Genomic DNA, 18,761 nt, shown 5'->3' with positions numbered 1-18,761 from the left:
TTCAATATATCCACATAATTTTCCTCCCTCGTGATGCCATCTATTTTGTGAAGTGCACCAGTCCCTTCTGCAGCAAAGCACCCCAACAACATGATTCTGCCACCCCAGTGCTTCACGGTTGGGATGGTGTTCTCCTCCAAACATAAATCAAATTAAATGAAATCTAATTAATTTATATAGTCCTTCGTACATCAGCTGATATCTCAAAGTGCTGTACAGAAACCCAGCCTAAAACCCCAAACAGCAAGCAATGCAGGTGTTGAAGCACGGTGGCTAGGAAAAACTCCCTAGAAAGGCCAAAACCTAGAGAGGAAACAGGCTATGTGGGGTGGCCAGTCTTCTTCTGGCTGTGCCGGGTGGAGATTATAACAGAACATGGCCAAGATGTTCAAATGTTCATAAATGACCAGTATGGTCAAATAATAATAATCACAGGCAGAACAGTTGAAACTGGAGCAGCAGCATGTCCAGGTGGACTGGGGACAGCAAGGAGTCATCATGCCCGGTAGTCCTGAGGCATGGTCCGAGGGCTCAGGTCCACCGAGAGAGACAGAGAAAGAAAGAGAGAATTAGAGAGAGCATACTTAAATTCACACAGGACACCGGATAGGACAGGAGAAGTACTCCAGATATAACAAACGGACCCTAGCCCCCGACACAAACTACTGTAGCATAAATACTGGAGGCTGAGACAGGAGGGGTCAGGAGACACTGAGGCCCCCATCCGATGACACCCCCGGACAGGGCCAAACAGGAAGGATATAACCCCACCCACTTTGCCAAAGCACAGCCCCCACACCACTAGAGTGATATCTTCAACCACCAACTGAGACGCACCCCTCCTAGGGACGGTATGAAAGAGCCCTAGTAAGCCAGTGGCTCAGCCCCTGTAATAGGGTTAAAGGCAGAGAATCCCAGTGGAAAGAGGGGAACCGGCCAGGCAGAGACAGCAAGGGCGGTTCGTTGCTCCAGATCCTGACAATGGTCATTATGGCCAAAAAGTTATATATTTTTTTATCAGACCAGAGGACATTTCTCCAAAAAGTACGATCTTTGTCCCCATATGCAGTTGCAAACCGTAGTCTGGCTTTTTTATAGCGGTTTTAGAGCAGTGGCTTCTTCCTTGCTAAGCGGCCTTTCAGGTTATGTCGATACAGATACTTTCGAACCGGTTTCTTCCAGCATCTTCACAATGTCCTTTGCTGTTGTACTGGGATCGATTTGCACTTTTCGCACCAAAGTACGTTCATCTCTAGGAGTCAGAGCGCGTCTCCTTCCTGAGTGGTATGACGGCTACGTGGTCCCACGGTGTTTATACTTGCGTACTATTGTTTTGTACAGGTGAACGTGGTACCTCCAGGCATTTGGAAATTGCCTGAGGCACTGTGTTTGAAGTTAGGCCTTGAAATACATCCACAGGTACAACTCAATTGGACTCAAATGATGTCAATTAGCCTATTAGAAGCTTCTAAAGCCATGACATAATTTTCTGGAATTTTCCAAGCTGTTTAAAGGCACTAAACTTCTGGTCCACTGGAATTGTGATACGGTGAATTCTAAGTGAAATAATTTGTCTGTCAACAATTGTTGGAAAAATTACTTGATTCATGGACAAAGTAGATGTCCTAACTGACTTGCCAAAACTAGTTTGTTAATAAGAACTTTGTGGAGTGATTGAAAAACGAGTTTTAATGACTCCAACCTAAGTGTATGTAAACTTCCGACTTCAATTGTTGCTAGTTAATGGCTAATGTTATATGTTGTTGCTATACTGTATCCAAAAGATTAGCCAGCTGGCTAGGCTATGGTTAGTTCTGGAGCTGGATTTGACATAAGTATTTAGGGGAAACTTTGCCACAGATGGATAGGGAAAACCAATATCCTTGCCATATATTGTTACGTCCAATGTTTTGGCACGTTTCATAAATTGCAGCCGCGAATCCGCCATAGAAATATTAAATAACCTCTGGTTATATGGATAGCCTAACTATTTAACGGTTCAGACTAGATTTGACTTTGTAATGGACACGGTGCAACGGTTGGTAGGCTTCTAACAAGCTGCGCTACAGCAATGCCAAGTCAGCCTGTGCTCATGCCATGGCTAGGTAAAGTGAAATGATAGGCTACAATGACTTTGCTCATGATGCTGGCGCAAATGATACTGTATGTAAACAACACCCTGAGCGCATTGGACACGAAACGAAACACTAACACAAATGTAACAACAGCACAAAATAGATAAAGAAGTCTGTGGAATTTTCTTTCGCGGGTGGCTTTCCATTACTCGCGAAAAGTAAGAACTTTGCAGGTGTTTCTGAATAATAAACAATGCCATGCGGGTGGGTGATAACATTCAGATAAAAGCCCTGCGCTGAAACGAAACATAGATCACAAAGTATTAGTACGTCATATCACAGGGGAAACAGATGGAATTGGCATGGAAAATATCCAAAGTTAATATTGTCTTACTTCGACTAATTATTTCCTTCTCATTATTTCATTTGTTTGCTGAAGCGCGAAGGCGTACCTGAACGATTATGTATTGATTTAAATTGTTTCACAACATCATGGATAAACTATAGGCAAAAGTGCGAAAATATTTTTCCACACCATTGCAAAATTGGTAGAATTGCAGGAAATAAGCTTCAAAACTTCTCTCTGTCCCATGGAAAAATTAGTAGTTTTGCATTACATTTGTTAGAAAATCGCTAAATGTTTCTCTCGCCCGTACCTAAATCCGTAAGGATTATTATTTTTTCCCCCACCTTTATTTAACCGGATAAACTAGTTGAGAACAAGTTCTCATTTACAACCTCAACCTGGCCAATATAAAGAAAAACAGTGCGACACAAACAACAACACAGAGTTACACATGGAATTAACAAGCATAGTCAATAACACAATAGCAAAAAATAAAGTCTATATACAGTGTGTGCAAATGGCGTGAGGAGGTAGAAAATAAATAAACCATAGTAGCGAAATAATTACAATTTAGCAGATTAACACTGGAGTGATAAATGAGCAGATGATGATGTGCAAAAGAGCAGAAAAGTAAATAAGAACAATATGGGGATGAGGTAGGTAGATTGGGTGGGCTATTTACAGATGGACTATGTACAGCTGCAGCGATTTGTATGTATAGCTCACATAATATAATTTAAATGTGTGCATTAGAGTGTCTGTAATATAATAAACGTGTCAAAACGAATGTAGACATGAATAATTGCATTTCTATAGCTTCCAAAACATGTATACTTGAGGAGATGGCTGCCCTGTGGCTTCAATACAGCGCCCTCTTAGTCATCCAGGGTTTATAGACATGATTGGTCTGTTTATCCATGGTTTATAGACATGATTGGTCTGTTTATCCAGATCTTATAGACATGATTGGTCTATACCCAGACAGGGCTAGAATTTCGAATGAGCGATCTGAGCTGTGATTAGCTCGTTGCAGTCCAAAGAGCACGCCTATTTTTTTACTTGAAACAGCGGCGCCGGTTGGTTGCTAGAATGTTTATGTTTAAGCTGAGCCACCCGTTATCTAGCTAGCATGTAAATACAATTTGGTAACGTTTTCACCGGCTATATTAACGTTTCAATTACATAGCTATAGCAAATTCGGCCACTTTAAATAAGAAGACATAACGCCCGGTAAGTAACGTTAGCAAGTTAACGTAATCTAGCTATGCTAACTGTCTAACGTTAACTTCTTAATTTTGGCTAGCAAGTTAGCTAGCTAACGTAAACTAGGTATATTGTAGTTAACGATTATGATAACAGATGAAATGTCAGTAAGTATCATTGCTATAGCTATCTAGATTACGTTAGTTCTGACAGCAGGCTATAGCTATTTTTAGTAGCGAAACTGCAGTTGTGATTTTGCATATTCATTTTGGTAGTTTGGAGGCGCATGCACATTCTTTACTGGTAGATTGATTGTCGACTAAAGGCTGATCAACTGTCCTTTTTTTATGCTTCCAGGATCAGGATGAACATGTCAGCTGAGGGAAGGACCCTCCTCTCAACTATGTTACCAGGGAAGAAACCTATGCCCTCGAAGGCTGCTAAAAATAACTCCATAACAGTGGCATCGAAGATAAAGACCAAGATTCTCAGTAAGTAGCGTACAGCTGCCATCACTAAATTGATGTAAGAGGTGGATTACCTTTTAGTTTGTAATAGCCTATTGTTGGTTAATGACAGGTAACTTGGTAAGTCATACTGCATTATCATATGTTTATTTCGAATTTCTGTTTCATGTATTTTCTAGACACATCCTCGTTCTTCAAGGTCTCCCTGAAGACTAACAACAAGGCTCTGGCTCTGGCCTTGGTGGCTCAGAGGGAGAGAAGCAGACAGCTTGAAGTGGAAACTGTGCACCTACGGAAACAAGTGGAGTCTCTGAATTTTGACCTGGCTATTCGCAGATTCAAGCACAACCAACTGGTGGGTTAGAGAGGGACTCTGAGTCCATCTCTTTGAATAAGACATAGTGGGATCTAAATTTGGCTCCTTACCAGGTCACTTATTTAGAGGTGCTCTTCGTAACAATATTGATATATTTTCTCACAGACTTCAGTGTTAGTTTGACATAAAAGCATGGTAGTTGTTGACAGGTAATAATGAGAAAAATTGTTTATTCAACTTCTATAGCGCTATTCATTACATAAAGAAATCTCGTGCTGTAAAGCAACAACTAAAAACAACATATCCTTTTACAGATTATAATCTTGAAAGACCTTCAACGCAACACTTTGGATAACTTGGAAAGGGCTGTGGACCTCTTCTCTGATGAAAATGTAAGTCCTCTTCCAGTATGTCCTCTATGCTACTATGCTAAACAGGGCTCTATACATTGCAACCATTTTACTCGCATATGCACCTAAAAGTAGATGTGTGCGAACTGAAAAAGTAGAGTATGAGCACATGTGCAAGTTGTGATTTATAGCTAAATAAATTGCTACCGTAGCTATTTTCAAAACTATTTCTGCCATTTTGTTTCATAACTGGTAGCTAATCACACAGGACTCTACATAGTTATTTATCTCACCTTGTGCAACAGTATCTGCTCATACAGTAATATCTACCTCAGTGGTCTGGGGAGCAGCAACAGTGCCTGGGACCCTGTGCGCACTGAGTGGAGTGCTGAAGGATTCATTTTTAAAAGTGCACAGGCATAAAGTTGGTTGAGTTTACCCAAAAGTCTATTAAAGTGTGACTTTCTTCTTGTGTTTCTTTGCTATTTACATCGTTTTGTTCACATACTAGCTTGAACTTTCTCGACTGTTAGGGAAGGGAAGTTGGAGAATCTCATTTTGAATGGGAGTCCCACCATTACCACGGTAACGGCTCCCGCCCCTTAAAGGGGCAGCTGAAGGTTTTTGTCTCACAAGTGAGTTAAATATTTGAGGGTGCATTGTACTTGATTGAGCATGGAACGCCCCCGAAACCTTTTATTCATGAACGTTTAGTTATTTCTTATGAGTACACATTTCTTATTATTCAAATACATTCACCGTGCTCCTAATGAAAAAAAACAACATTTTTTAAAACCTTTTACTTAAGAGCACATGCTCCTTGTAAAAAAAATGTCAGTGTAGAGCCCTGCTAAATTGTTTTTCTTTCTGTCAAAGGATTCCCCTGAAATATCTGAAGATCGCAGTAAGCCACCCCCTGATAAAAAAGAGGAAAATGGTCAGATGGAGAGGTAATAATGAGACTCCTATTCATGTTTGCTGTTACAGAAATACAGTTACGGTCTTATTGTTAATTATTTCTGTTCACACATTTCCCCTCATATTTATTTTCATTCTAGGGTAGCGGTTCAGATGCCTCTTATCATAGCAGAGCAGTCCAGGGATTTGGTGTCCCCTTCAAAACAGACCAGCATGAGCCAAGAGGTTGTAGTAAATGACAGAGGAAACACGTCCACAAATCCTTTTGGGACCCAAAGTAGGTCATCAGAGTCCAATGCCAGTAAAGGTAAGGGGACTGGTGCATGGAGAATTCAGAACTACCCCACATTTTGAAATGCATGACCTTTCAGCATTAGGTTGGTTATTGAAGGTTTTCAGTAACTCACATGTATTCTTAACCTACAGAGAGCATTAATAAGATGGAGCAACAAGTGGACAATACTTTGAAATCGACCCAAAAGAGAACATCCCGACAATCCAGTAGCCTAAAAGATGAGGTGGAAAAGTGGTCAAAGATGTATTCTGACACTGGACTTGACCCTATCCCAGCAGTCTTGCCTTCTGTTGTCTCCACAACTAATATTCTACAGCCCTCTGGTACTGATAAAGTTGTGCACAATCCAAACAGCATAATGGAGACCACATTGGCGCTTGCAATAAAGACCACTGTCGGGGAAGCAGAGAAGACCACCATCAATGATACAGAGATGGAGATAACTATTGGGGACAGCGCTGCTGAAATCGTTACAGTGGAGACCAAGCCCAAGAAAGCTAATGGACCGAAGAAACTGAAGGTGCCAAAGACAAAAATCCCTTGTCTATTAGCGAAGGTTGGAAATAAGAACTGTGGGCCAACACATGTTGTTGAGAATCCAGAGGTGAAGAGCTCTGCTGTAAACGTGGAGCTGCCGACAGCGATACAAAAGGTGTTTTCCGCAACACCACTACATACAGACAACCCTACAGCGGAGAGTGTGGATGTAGAACACAGAGAAGAGGACTTCATTGAGAACTCAGCTAGTGAGATAGAATCCCTTGTTGCCCGCAGAAAGACTTATGTCACCTCTCGCATCACCAAACACAAAAAACCTACCCGAGAATCCCATAAAACAACAAAAGATTTTCCAAAAACGTTTGACCCAAGAAAAACTTTTGAAGTGCCTCTCAAATCCAAATCCCATCGAAGTGTCTCACCTGACCCGTTTGAAGATGACTTTTTCGATGACCCTGAAGCTCAGAAGTCTGTATTTAAACTAGCCGGGGCAAACCCATTGGTCATAGATGCCACGGAGAACAAAGTCACTAAAACTAAAGGTCACAAGACTTTTGTGATTTCTAATGAGCCTACATCTAGAAAGGGCCAGAAGAAATCCAAAGAACGCAGGAAGACTAAAGCACAGCCTGTCATGGTGGACCTTGAATTACACATTGAAACAGAAAAGGATCCATTCCTTCTGCCTCAACCTCTCATTGAAGAGGAGTCTCATTCTCCCGAAGGGTGCCCAGCCTATGTAGACATGGATACCACCCTGCACGAATACAGGGAATCACACAGTGCTTCCAGACCTCTGTCCACTACACGGAGCAGTAAGAGACCCACCAGAGTGAAAGGCAGAGGGACGTTTGTGGTCTCGGCGAACAGGGACAGCTCCTCGGTGAACAGTACAATATTAGATGATGCTTGGGCTGAAAAGCTGGCGTGCACTCCGACTACAGGGTATGACTCTGTTGCAGAAGAAGGGAAAGTAACGGTCAGGGAAGAAAGCATAGAGGAGCATCTGACTGGACCTCACCCAGATCACTGTCTAGCTGCTGGGCGCAAGACTACAGACTCTGGGGTTGAAGAAACTCATGCCTCCTCTAAACGTCCATGGTTTGCTACCCAGGAACCTGCAAGGAATTCAGAGGGCCAAGAAAGCTTATGTGTTGAGGAAGAAATGCCCCCATGGGAGATCGGTGACTCCATTTCAGTTGCTGCAGAGCAAAAGCCCAAGAAAGCCAGGAGAGTGGAGACGGCAAAATCAAGGATGAAGACTGATTCACAGAAGGGTTACTGTCTTGCCCCTGTGAAAGAAAGGAAAAAAAAGACTAAAAGTAGCATCACTAAAGGATTGGCGCCTGGGGGTGCAGGTAATATTTTGTCTAGTAAGACTCTGGATAGCCAGAGTAGTATAGGTGTACGCACTGTAGCACAAAATGCAGAAGTACAGCCTGTGGCGGATCCCAAAGTTTTGCACGTCTTCACACACTCTGCCACCACTGAGGAGAGCTGTGAAACTCATGAACGTTTGTCTTCACTTGAGGTCCTGAGTCCAGACTTCAAAGTCAGCAGCTTCAAGCCCCGGTCCAACCATGGCCCTAAACCGAGATGTAGAGCCACTTTTGTCATACCCAATAGCTTTAGCGATTCCACCAGAAACAGGAAGAACCACATTGTTCCTGACTCCATGTCCCAGGATGATGGTGACACAAACAGCAGGACATCTAATGTGTCGTTATCAACTGTTGAGACCAACACAGAATTGCCTGACAGTGGTGAGGGAGTACGTCAGAGCCTGAGAGAGCTGCTCATGGATGATAGGCCTCTGTGGGAGTCCTCTGTGGATGTCAGCTGTTCAAATGAGACTGGATTTGTCACTCCAGCCTCAAGCCCTAAAAGGGTTGCTTCTTCTGCTCACAAGGTTGCTGTATATAAAGAGTCGGCTGAGGTTATGGCTGAAAGATCTCCAGGTACGAATGATTTTATTGTTGACTGTATTTTTATTTGTGTGAGATGTAGTTTTCTAATGGTTGTTTTATGTTTTACCAACAGTAGCAGAAGGAGCCCTGAAGCCACTAACCAACACCAACTGGACAGATGATGAAGACACAGGACGGGCCAGGCGACGGGGAGCTGCCATTAGCTACAAGTTGCCACCCATTAACTGGTGAGGAATGCTCTCGAAATGAAACTAAAGCTTACCTTTAGTATGTTATCAGTAGCTTGCACAGTGATTAGGTTGGTTTTGCTAGTGGTCAGGTTGGTTTTGCTAGTGGTCAGGTTGGTTTTGCTAGTGGTCAGGTTGGTTTTGCTAGTGGTCAGGTTGGTTTTGCTAGTGGTCAGGTTGGTTTTGCTAGTGGTCAGGTTGGTTTTGCTAGTGGTCAGGTTGGTTTTGCTAGTGGTCAGGTTGGTTTTGCTAGTGGTCAGGTTGGTTTTGCTAGTGGTCAGGTTGGTTCTATCAGGCTATGATACCAGCCCTTGATTATTCAACTGTTGTTTCTTTCTTTTAACAGCAAAATGAGACGTGGAGATAAGTTCTCAGACACCAAGTACCTGAGTTCCCCCATTTTTAAAGCGAAGAAGAAGAAGAAAAGACAACAGAAGGACACATATAAACCTGGCAGTTTGGAGAACATGCATTCAGTTAATTGACTTTATTCTGTGACATCTCATTTAATTCTTACACATATTGCCAATGCTTTTATTGTTTTTTCCTTTTGTTTTAATATAAGTTTACAAATAAAATGTCAATACATTTTAGGTTGAAAATCTTTTTGTTAATATAGCACCCACTTTATTAGTCATGAAATAATAAATAATTGAATAAGCCTGTAAGAAATACCACATTTTTTGTTTTGTGACAGTAACAGATATGCGATACAGACATACATTATCTGGATGGTCCAGTCAGTCACCTAAGGGTAAGTCGAACACTCTTATGCAATAGCTAGTTGCCTCTAATGGTATATTTAAAGTTGTTGCAATATGATTCGACGGAGCATGTTACAAAACAACTTTAATTATGCCCTTTGGGGCAGCTAGCTATTGCTTAAGGTTGTTCAACTCATCCTTAGGTGACTGACTGCACCATCTAGCTAATCTATGGCTGGATCATATCATGGTTAAGTGCCGACCAACGCACCGCATCTCCTTATGTTTCTAAAATAATCTGGACCTGTATTGTGTGAGTGATTGACTGGAGGCCCTGTGTGAATTATTCAGAGTAGGCTGTTCACTTAGGAGGCTGTGGTTGTCTTTCTGCTCCCCTCGGTCTCTACTGTACACAGCCTTTCCACAAGCAGGTGTCCCCTGAAGCGGCTACCGTTTGCAGTGTGTCTTTTGGTTGGTTTATTTACATGAAACACATTTGTGATTTTGTGCTACTCTGACATTTGGAGTAGTACTGCAGTTTTTGGGTGTAACCATTGCTGATAATTCTGCATCGTGTGGTAAGTACAGATTGCTTTACAACATGAATGTGTGTCTGTATTAAAAATATAATAATATATAATATAATATGGCCAACTGTAATGTTATATGGATTTAGATTGCCAATTTGATCATGTAACTCAGATTTGAATAAGCACCCATTTTACCAGGCACATGCTACATAAAATGTTATGTAAATCAACAGTGACCTATTTAGGTCAACATCTCATTTTGGAGACTAGTTGTGGGAAAAGGTTGTGAGGCCAAATCTTTGTCAGACAAAGTCTAGACCTACTTCTTATCACCTTGCTTTTGCCTTGCTTAAGCACTTCAGGCTGCACAATAATCTTCAGTGATTAAAGGTTTAGTAAAAACATATTTGTGTTCTGCTGGATGTGAGTTTAATGGCTTGTAATCACATTTCCTGGACCCTGTGTAGGGCCAGAGAGGTGCCAGGTTCAAGACTACCCTGCAGTCTGCACTATGTCTTATGTCTCATATACTATGTCTTGTATATGAGCCCCAGCTGAGGTCAGCGTGGAAAACAGACATGCAGTATCATAATATATCATCACCTGTTGATTTCTTTCCATCTCCATCCTTTATCTACAATGTAACTTCCCTTCCTCCAATTTCTTACCCTGGTCCAAGATCAGTTTGTGCTGCCATGCCAACTCCTAGGGTCATTGTCAAGTACTTTGACGTTATATTTGCAAACCTAGTTTTGTGTAGGCTACAGGACCCCCAAGGAGTTATCCCTCTGCATGAGTAGCGCTATCTCAGAGAAATGGAGACAAGGCGACTGAGAAGAGAAATCGAAGCCCTTCTGTGAGTTGCTTTCTGTGGATGATAAAATTATAGATTTAGAGGAATGGTGTGTGGGAAGAGAGAATTCAGATGAATAGCCATTCTATTTCTTCAGGCGCTTGAAACAGTTTTGTGTTTTGAACAGGGGAGATTACATTGGTCAGAAACTGAGAGAGAATGGCTTTGACCCCAAGGGGAAAGGATCCACTAGCATGCTGGATGACCTGGTAGGAATTTCTGGAGTGCACCACCCTCCACCAGGGGTTAATGTGGGATGTTATATAAAGTTAAACCGTTGACTGTTTTTATGATTATTTCAACATTTATTAAAACCCTGTACTTAATGTGTCTGTACTTCCATCCAGGCCCATTATGACTTGGCCATAAGTGTTGCCCTTTGGTGGCTAGAGAAAGAGGAGCGACATGATGTTATGGACAGAGACATTGTGTAAGTACATTGAAACATTGACTTCCAAACACAATACCACTTGATTGTGCCGTCCTGAGTAACCTTATCTGAGACATGAAGACTTCTGCTAACTTCCTTATCTATTGCATTGGCTTTAGCTCTAAGCCAGGTTACTGTAAATCCCTTTATGACAACTGATGATATGAAAATTATTTTTCTAAATCAAATTGGATTGATTGACTTTGTTCCCTGTAGTGGAGTGGGAAGCCCAGGTTATAATGACCAGTACCCCAACCACCTGGAGAGAGAAGCCATGATCCTTTCTTCCTTCGCTGGGATGATCCTGGTGAGTAGACTGAGTACTTGGGCATACAGTATGCCAGGGGTTGTGAGTCTAGCACGGCTCAGTCTGCAGTCTTACTGACCCTTAGTAACCCTTGTAATCTAGAAGAGTTTGGCAGAGTTGGGAGTCTACTACCACGGCTCAGTCCAAAGTGTCAATGACCCTTAAGCTAACCTCCCTTGTTACTACACAATGAATCACCAGTCTCCAAAGCCATGCTCCTCTGTTGCTAAACTTTGACTGAAGATACGTTATAAAGGTTTTGTATAATTTTCACCGGTCGTTTTGAAAGTAGTGCTCACCAGCCAAAACGGGTCTCAAGTACACAATTGTGTACTCTTGTCATCTATTTCATATGATCCAGTATGTTACGCTTGCAATTCATACAATGTTACAAATTTGTTGAGCTTAACTTAAGTTCCCGTTTAATCTCTAAATCAGCTGCAACAGTATATTTCAAACTGGGCAGCATTGCCTAGTTCATGATCTTTCCCTGGGTTGACCATGTGGTCCTTTTATGATTATTGTGAATTGTGTTACAAACTATATTTCCCCTCTGCTCTAACCTCCGTTCTGTTGTCCTCTCTGCTCCAGAATAGCTTGCCTGTAAAAGACATTCTTGCCCTCTACACCACCAAACCGTCTGCCGCTTATCCCCACCAGCACTCCAAGGTAGACTGAGTTTAGAATACTGCACATTTCTATATCCCCAGTGTTAGTATATAGCCTAATCCTACAGCCTAGACTTGTCTGTGTGGGAAGAAGGTATTATGGGGTATCATATATAACACACTGAGTGTATAAAACATTAAAAACACCTCAGTGTATAGTAAGTAAGTAGGCCTTCAGCCTCAGTGTTATCTGGTCTATAATGATCATTTGCTGTGGTATAATGCTGTGTTGCTCTGTATACATATTCAGTAGGCCTAACTGTACCACAACATTATAAGACATTAATTAGAAGGTCTTAAAATAGAAAAATTTATCTGATGACTGTCTCAACAGAGCGCCATTGTTCATCCCTTCACCTTGTCCTATCACCCGTTTGCCATGCTGGGCTCATTCAAGGCCGTGGACCACTCCAGAAAGCACAGTATGTCAGTGTGTGTGTATGAGAGATGTGTGCATGTGTGTTCATCCTACACTACCATTTGTTAAACGCATCAACTATGCCAGTCTCCCTCTACCTTGCTCGCATGTGACTTGCCTTTCCTCACTTGTGTTTACGGTAGTTTATAGAACAAGTTATGTAAGCACCCTGACCAGTATTGACTCAACCTTCTCTCTGATTATTTTCCTTCAGCCCAGAATTTGAAGCGATGGCTGTCTGTGCAGGTTAAACGAGGTGCTGCCCCTGATGGACGGAGGGCCTTGGTGCAGTCCTCCTCATCCACATCTAACTCCTTTCTCTGTGTGAGTGGCAATCATAGACATACACTCCCCTATGTATTTGGACAGTGAAGCTACATTTTTTTTAGTTGGTTCTTCATACATATCTGTTTTACTGTTTAGAAATGAATGCACTTTATGTATCTAGTCCCCACATTTGAAGGTGTCATAAGTATTTGGACAAATTCACTTATAGTGTATTACATTCAGGAAAAAGTTTTGTTTGTTGGTCCCATATTCTGAGCAGGGTCGTTCCACGAGAGTACCTTTTATCTCCCTTTGATATTTTAAGTAGAAATTGTGCACCAATGTTGAATTTGAAAAGCCTGTTATATTAAATGCAGTGGCCTTTAATATAGACTACATGGAAAATCCAATAAATCATGCTAACCTCTCACCATTACCAATAACAGGAACGTTTGTTCTTGGGGTATGATATTTATGCATCTGTAACTTTCTCACTCATCATTATTCATGATTCATTCATGATTATTCGTAATCATGGTAGCATCCACGTTAATGTAGAAGTGTTCAGAAACGTATTATATTGTTATTTATAAACTGAGTGGTTTGAGCCCTAAATGCTCATTGGCTGACAGCCCTGGTATATTTAAGCAATAAGGCACGAGGGGGTGTGGTATATGGCCAATACACCACGGCTAAGGGCTGTACTTAGGCATGACGCATCGCAGAGTGCCTGGACACAGCCCTTAGCCATGGTATATTGGCCATATACCAAAACCCCCGAGATGCCTTATTGCTATTAGAAACTGGTTACCAACGTAATTAGAGCAGTAAATATAAATGTTTTGTCATACCCATGGTATGCGGTCTGATATACCACGTCTGTCAGCCAATCAGCATTCAGGGCTTTAATCACCCAGTTTATAACGGAACGAATACCACGGATATGACAAAACCTTTATTTTTACTCCTCTAATTACATTGGTAACCAGTTTATAATAGCAATAAGGCACCCCGGGGGTTTGTTGCATTGTGCCTAAGAACAGCCCTTATAGACGCAGTATATTGGCCATATACTACACCCCCTCGTGCCTTATTGCTTAATTATAATAAAAGTGACTCCAAAATGACACAATACATAATTTACCATTCATTTCTATTGAACACAACAAAATCCGAAACACAACCAAAACAAACTGCAAATGCATCCAACAAGTTTGTAGTCCCAAGCTTGATGTAGTCATTGCGTGCTAGGAATATGGGACCAAATACTAAACTTTTGACTGAATGTAATACACTATAAGTGAATTTGTCCAAATAATTATGACACCTTCAAATGTGGGGACTAGATACATAAAGTGCTTTCATTTCTAAACAGTAAAACAGTATGAAACTACTGTCGCTTCATATGAAATATTTGATCTCAAATCCAAAATGCTGGAGTATAGAGACAAATTAAAAGTTTTAGCTTCACTTTCCAAATAAATATGTAGGGGAGTGTAGACTTGACATTTTAAGCAGTTGTGAATTTGATCATTATTTCAACAAACATCCCAACCTTGTTATATAGTTGAAAAATACTGCTGGAATGGACTCTACTGCTTTCTTGTGTTTTGAACTAGAACTCCTCTTTACTGTCCATGTTTTCTGTCCCCTACACAGGACAGTGGCGAGTCATTGAAAGAACAAGCAGAGCATTATGAAGTACCACAATAATCTCTACAGGATTAAGGAAAGTCCTTTCCTCTTCTGTGTTACTACACCATTATTATATTGTTATTAGATGGTTATTACAGGGTTATTACAGGGTTATTCCTGTGTTATTACACTGGGTGAAATTTCAAGGAACCCTGGCCAATAGTAAGTATCAATCCTCCAGTGTGTTATCATATCACTAGGGGTTTCGTCTATATTTGGTTGTAGGTCAGACCATGTCCATCTATAAGCAATACAAATGTTTGACTACATCATAGATACTATTGTACAATAAACCATTCACTGTCTGTAACAAAGTTGCCTAGTTAAATAAAGGTTAAATTAAAGAGTACATATGTATATCAGTTATGTGACAATCAGGCATGTAGTGTTTAAGTGCTAATTATGGGGGAATTCTGACCCGAGTTAAGCGCTCCTAAATGCAGCGTAATTTTTTATTATATATTTTTTCTCTATGCATATTCTGACCTTGAGAATAGCATGCCAATCACCCGCTATTCGTTTGGGGTGGAGATCAAAGAGAGGAAGTTCTGTCAACATACAGTGGGGCAAAAAAGTATTTAGTCAAGCCACCAATTGTGCATGTTCTCCCACTTAAAAAGATGAGAGGCCTGTCATTTTCATCATAGGTACACTTTAACTATGACAGACAAAATAAGACAGAAAGAAATCCAGAAAATCACATTGTAGGATTTTTAATGAATTTCTTTGCAAATGATGGCGGAAAATAAGTATTTGGTCAATAAAAAAAGTTTATCTCAATACTTTGTTATATACCCTTTCTTGGCAATGACAGAGGTCAAACGTTTTCTGTAAGTCTTCACAAGGTTTTCACACACTGTTGCTGGTATTTTGGCCCATTCCTCCATGCAGATCTTCTCTAGAGCAGTGATGTTTTGGAGCTGTTGCTGGGCAATACAGACTTTCAACTCCCTCCAAAGATTTTCTATGGGGTTGAGATCTGGAGACTGGCTAGGCCACTCCAGGACCTTGAAATGCTTCTTACGAAGCCACTCCTTCGTTGCCAGGGCGGTGTGTTTGGGATCATTGTCATGCTGAAAGACCCATCCACGTTTCATCTTCAATGCCCTTGCTGATGGAAGGAGGTTTTCACTCAAAATCTCACGATACCTGGCCCCATTCATTCTTTCCTTTACACGGATCAGTCGTCCTAGTCCAAACAGCCCCAAAGCATGATGTTTCCACCCCCATGCTTCACAGTAGGTATGGTATTCTTTGGATGCAACTCAGCATTCTTTGTCCTCCAAACACGACGAGTTGAGTTTTTACCAAAAAGTTATATTTTGGTTTCATCTGACCATATGACATTTTCCCAATCTTCTTCTGGATCATCCAAATGCTCTCTAGCAAACTTCAGACGGGCCTGGACATGAACTGGCTTAAGCAGGGGGACACGTCTGGCACTGCAGGATTTGAGTCCCTGGCAGCGTAGTGTGTTACTGAAGGTAGGCTTTATTACTTTGGTCCCAGCTCTCTGCAGGTCATTCACTAGGTCCCCCCGTGTGGTTCTGGGATTTTTGCTCACCGTTCTTGTGATCATTTTGACCCCACGTGGTGAGATCTTGCGTGGAGCCCCAGATCGAGGGAGATTATCAGTGGTCTTGTATGTCTTTCATTTCCTAAGAATTGCTCCCACAGTTGATTTTATTCAAACCAAGCTGCTTACCTATTGCAGATTCAGTCTTCCCAGCCTGGTGCAGGTCTACAATTTTGTTTCTGGTGTCCTTTGACAGCTCTTTGGTCTTGGCCATAGTGGAGTTTGGAGTGTGACTGTTTGAGGTTGTGGACAGGTGTCTTTTATACTGATAACAAGTTCAAACACGGGCCATTAATACAGGTAATGAGTGGAGGACAGAGGAGCCTCTTAAAGAAGTTACAGATCTGTGCGAGCCAGAACTCTTGCTTGTTTGTAGGTGACCAAATACTTATTTTCACCATAATTTGCAAATAAATTCATAAAAAATCCTACAATGTGATATTCTGGATTTTTTTTCTCATTTTGTCTATCATAGTTGAATTGTACCTATGATGAAATTACAGGCCTCTCATCTTTTTAAGTGGGAGAACTTGCACAATTGGTGGCTGACTAAACACTTTTTTTGCACCACTGTATACACTGTATTCTGACTTTGACTTAATTCCCTCCTAATTCCAATTCCTTTACACCTGAGCAATCTGTCGGTTCCAAATGGAACAACATCTGCTTTTTTTTCTGATAACATAATTATCCATGCACGGTAATTTACACTTTGAGAGCTATTGATAAAAGCTATGGTAAATTAGTAAACCGTTTGGATAAGAGGATTGTAAATGTAAATAACAATTGTTTTAGATCTACTATATTTGACTTTGTGATCGCTGGAGACAAATGTGAAACCAGTCATATGGCCTTATAATTTGCAGGGATGACATTTGGAGACTCAATCAAATGACAGTATAGCGCCAAATTTACCGAATTGATTTATGATTTGCAGAATGTTTTAATTATATGCCCGGACTTTACACTGTATTTCTTTTACATTTTATATAGTGTAAAATTTTACACGATATAAACATTATTAGCCACTATCTGGAAGCCACCGTCAGTAATACCCACATACATTTATAACTGTCACCTTAGTGTTGTTTTCCTTACATTTAGCATCATTCCATTACATCCTTGGTTTATCTTTCCTTCTTCGGTCATGTTTATGTGGTTGTTTCTGTGGATTGCTAGGAATAGTGGATCATATTAGGCTAACGTATTACAAGTTGTGCAATAATTTGGGACATGTAGCCTTCTGGAACGCAGATCATAAGTATCAGTTTAAACCTTGTGCCTGGAGCACGGTTCACGACGACTGGACCGTTGTCATCACAGTTCCATGTTTAGTGAGGATCATTAAGGGTAGATTTTTAGACTACTATACAGACTACTGTTCAAAACCTATTGTACACTTTTCTCACGTTTCAATATTTAATGGCTTGAACAATTGAATATGGTAACTTTCATGATGAATCAAACCACTATACATTTAGTGTGTGAAGGCTCTCCAAACCAAACCAGTTTTTATTATTATTCATAAATACTTTCCTACCCTAAATACTATGCAAGATCAGAATATTTTTTAATCTACCAGTTGGTGATGAAAAGGAGACTAATATAAACATGGCTTTCTTTAATTGATCCCTAATATTCAGATATTCCAGTGAGTCTGTCAAGAGAATTCTAATTAAAGGTACACCAAATAACATTGAAATGGATGACTTTAGATAAATCTACTGAAAACCCTATTGAATGAAATCGCCACGAGAACAATCTGTTGGCCAGCAGGTGGGATGGTTTTCAGCAGTTTAATAAAATTAATGCTGCATTCACATCATGTCGGAAACTGATATTTCTGACTGGCTAACCTAGGTGGAAGAGTTGGATCTCGAGTTTCCCACTTGGGAGGTACCAGAATCAACCAATGGGAAGCTACGCAAATAACTATTGTTCATTTTAACTGTGATGTCCCGAGTTTCCGACATGACGTGAACAAGGCATTCAGTGCGTGCAGGTGAATCACGCCTGCAAAGCCCATTTAAGCACCTGCATAAGGTAAGTCTGAATACCATCTACTAAGAAGTGACTAGGAAAGGCGTACATTTCCCTAATTCTGAATCGGGCCCTATTTGAATATGGGATGGTGGAACAGTAGCCGGGATGTAGACATCAAATTAGGGTTAGGATTGTAATTATGGCTAGGGTTAGAGTTAAACTGAGGTGTGGTCATTATGCTTGTGTTAGGCATTATGCTATAGTGTTAGGATTGAGTTTATGGCATTGGCTAGAATTAAGGTTGAGATATGGTGTGGCCTTGAAGCTAGGGTAAGGGATGAGGTTAGGATTGAGCCGGTGTGTGGAAATGAAGTTAGGTTTGAGCCGGAGGGTTAGGTTGAGAACCCCGCTCCCCAAATAGGGCTCCCCCACTTTAACTCTTGACTACATGAACCCATATCTCACCAGATGGTTAGACAGACACTTGGTTGCTTTGCCTTTGTGATGACTTCGAACATTCTGTGTGGTAAACATTAATCCTGTTTTGGTGGAGCAGTGGATAAATGTGTACAGTCTGATTGGACAGAAAAACGTGAGGGTCAGATCTGGTCTGTAATGTGCCCGCTAGGACTTTTAGCACTGATGAATCAGGGCTTTTAACTCGACTGTATGCCCAGGATCAAGACTTTTGGCAGTGCAGCCAGGCC

The 18,761-nt window shown here is 41.1% G+C and overlaps 2 protein-coding genes across 2 annotated transcripts; both read left to right on the top strand.

Moving 5' to 3' along the window:
• Positions 1–1,526: 1,526 nt before the first annotated feature.
• On the top strand, positions 1,527–9,295 carry sgo2 (shugoshin 2). Its single transcript, XM_035749783.2, has 9 exons — positions 1,527–1,549; positions 3,982–4,115; positions 4,271–4,446; positions 4,722–4,799; positions 5,634–5,707; positions 5,816–5,982; positions 6,102–8,426; positions 8,509–8,623; positions 8,970–9,295. Exons 2-9 carry the CDS (start codon positions 3,989–3,991, stop codon positions 9,106–9,108), a joined length of 3,201 nt encoding a protein of 1,066 aa, XP_035605676.1. The 5' UTR covers positions 1,527–1,549; positions 3,982–3,988; the 3' UTR covers positions 9,109–9,295.
• Positions 9,296–9,869: 574 nt separating this feature from the next.
• Positions 9,870–14,844, top strand: LOC118366934 (uncharacterized protein C2orf80-like). The gene is made up of 9 exons (XM_035749797.2): positions 9,870–9,905; positions 10,618–10,713; positions 10,838–10,919; positions 11,058–11,140; positions 11,357–11,447; positions 12,039–12,116; positions 12,450–12,537; positions 12,748–12,857; positions 14,460–14,844. Exons 2-9 carry the CDS (start codon positions 10,673–10,675, stop codon positions 14,511–14,513), a joined length of 627 nt encoding a protein of 208 aa, XP_035605690.1. The 5' UTR covers positions 9,870–9,905; positions 10,618–10,672; the 3' UTR covers positions 14,514–14,844.
• The last annotated feature ends 3,917 nt before the right edge of the window (positions 14,845–18,761 follow it).

The sequence above is a fragment of the Oncorhynchus keta genome, chromosome 34 (genome assembly GCF_023373465.1).
Source record: "Oncorhynchus keta strain PuntledgeMale-10-30-2019 chromosome 34, Oket_V2, whole genome shotgun sequence".
NCBI lineage: Eukaryota > Metazoa > Chordata > Actinopteri > Salmoniformes > Salmonidae > Oncorhynchus > Oncorhynchus keta.
The sequence above is the reverse complement of the archived record's forward strand: the minus strand, read 5'-3'. Positions and strand labels throughout refer to the sequence as shown.

Bases quoted from the DNA above. Each gene is read 5' to 3' on its own strand.
- LOC118366934 (XM_035749797.2), top strand. From the start codon at position 10,673: ATGGAGACAAGGCGACTGAGAAGAGAAATCGAAGCCCTTCT. The intron at 10,920-11,057 runs GTAGGAATTTCT...ACTTCCATCCAG, and splicing joins CTAGCATGCTGGATGACCTG to GCCCATTATGACTTGGCCAT. The intron at 12,538-12,747 runs GTATGTCAGTGT...ATTTTCCTTCAG, and splicing joins GGACCACTCCAGAAAGCACA to CCCAGAATTTGAAGCGATGG.
- sgo2 (XM_035749783.2), top strand. From the start codon at position 3,989: ATGAACATGTCAGCTGAGGGAAGGACCCTCCTCTCAACTATGTTACCA. The intron at 4,800-5,633 runs GTAAGTCCTCTT...TTTCTGTCAAAG, and splicing joins ACCTCTTCTCTGATGAAAAT to GATTCCCCTGAAATATCTGA. The intron at 5,983-6,101 runs GTAAGGGGACTG...CTTAACCTACAG, and splicing joins AGAGTCCAATGCCAGTAAAG to AGAGCATTAATAAGATGGAG.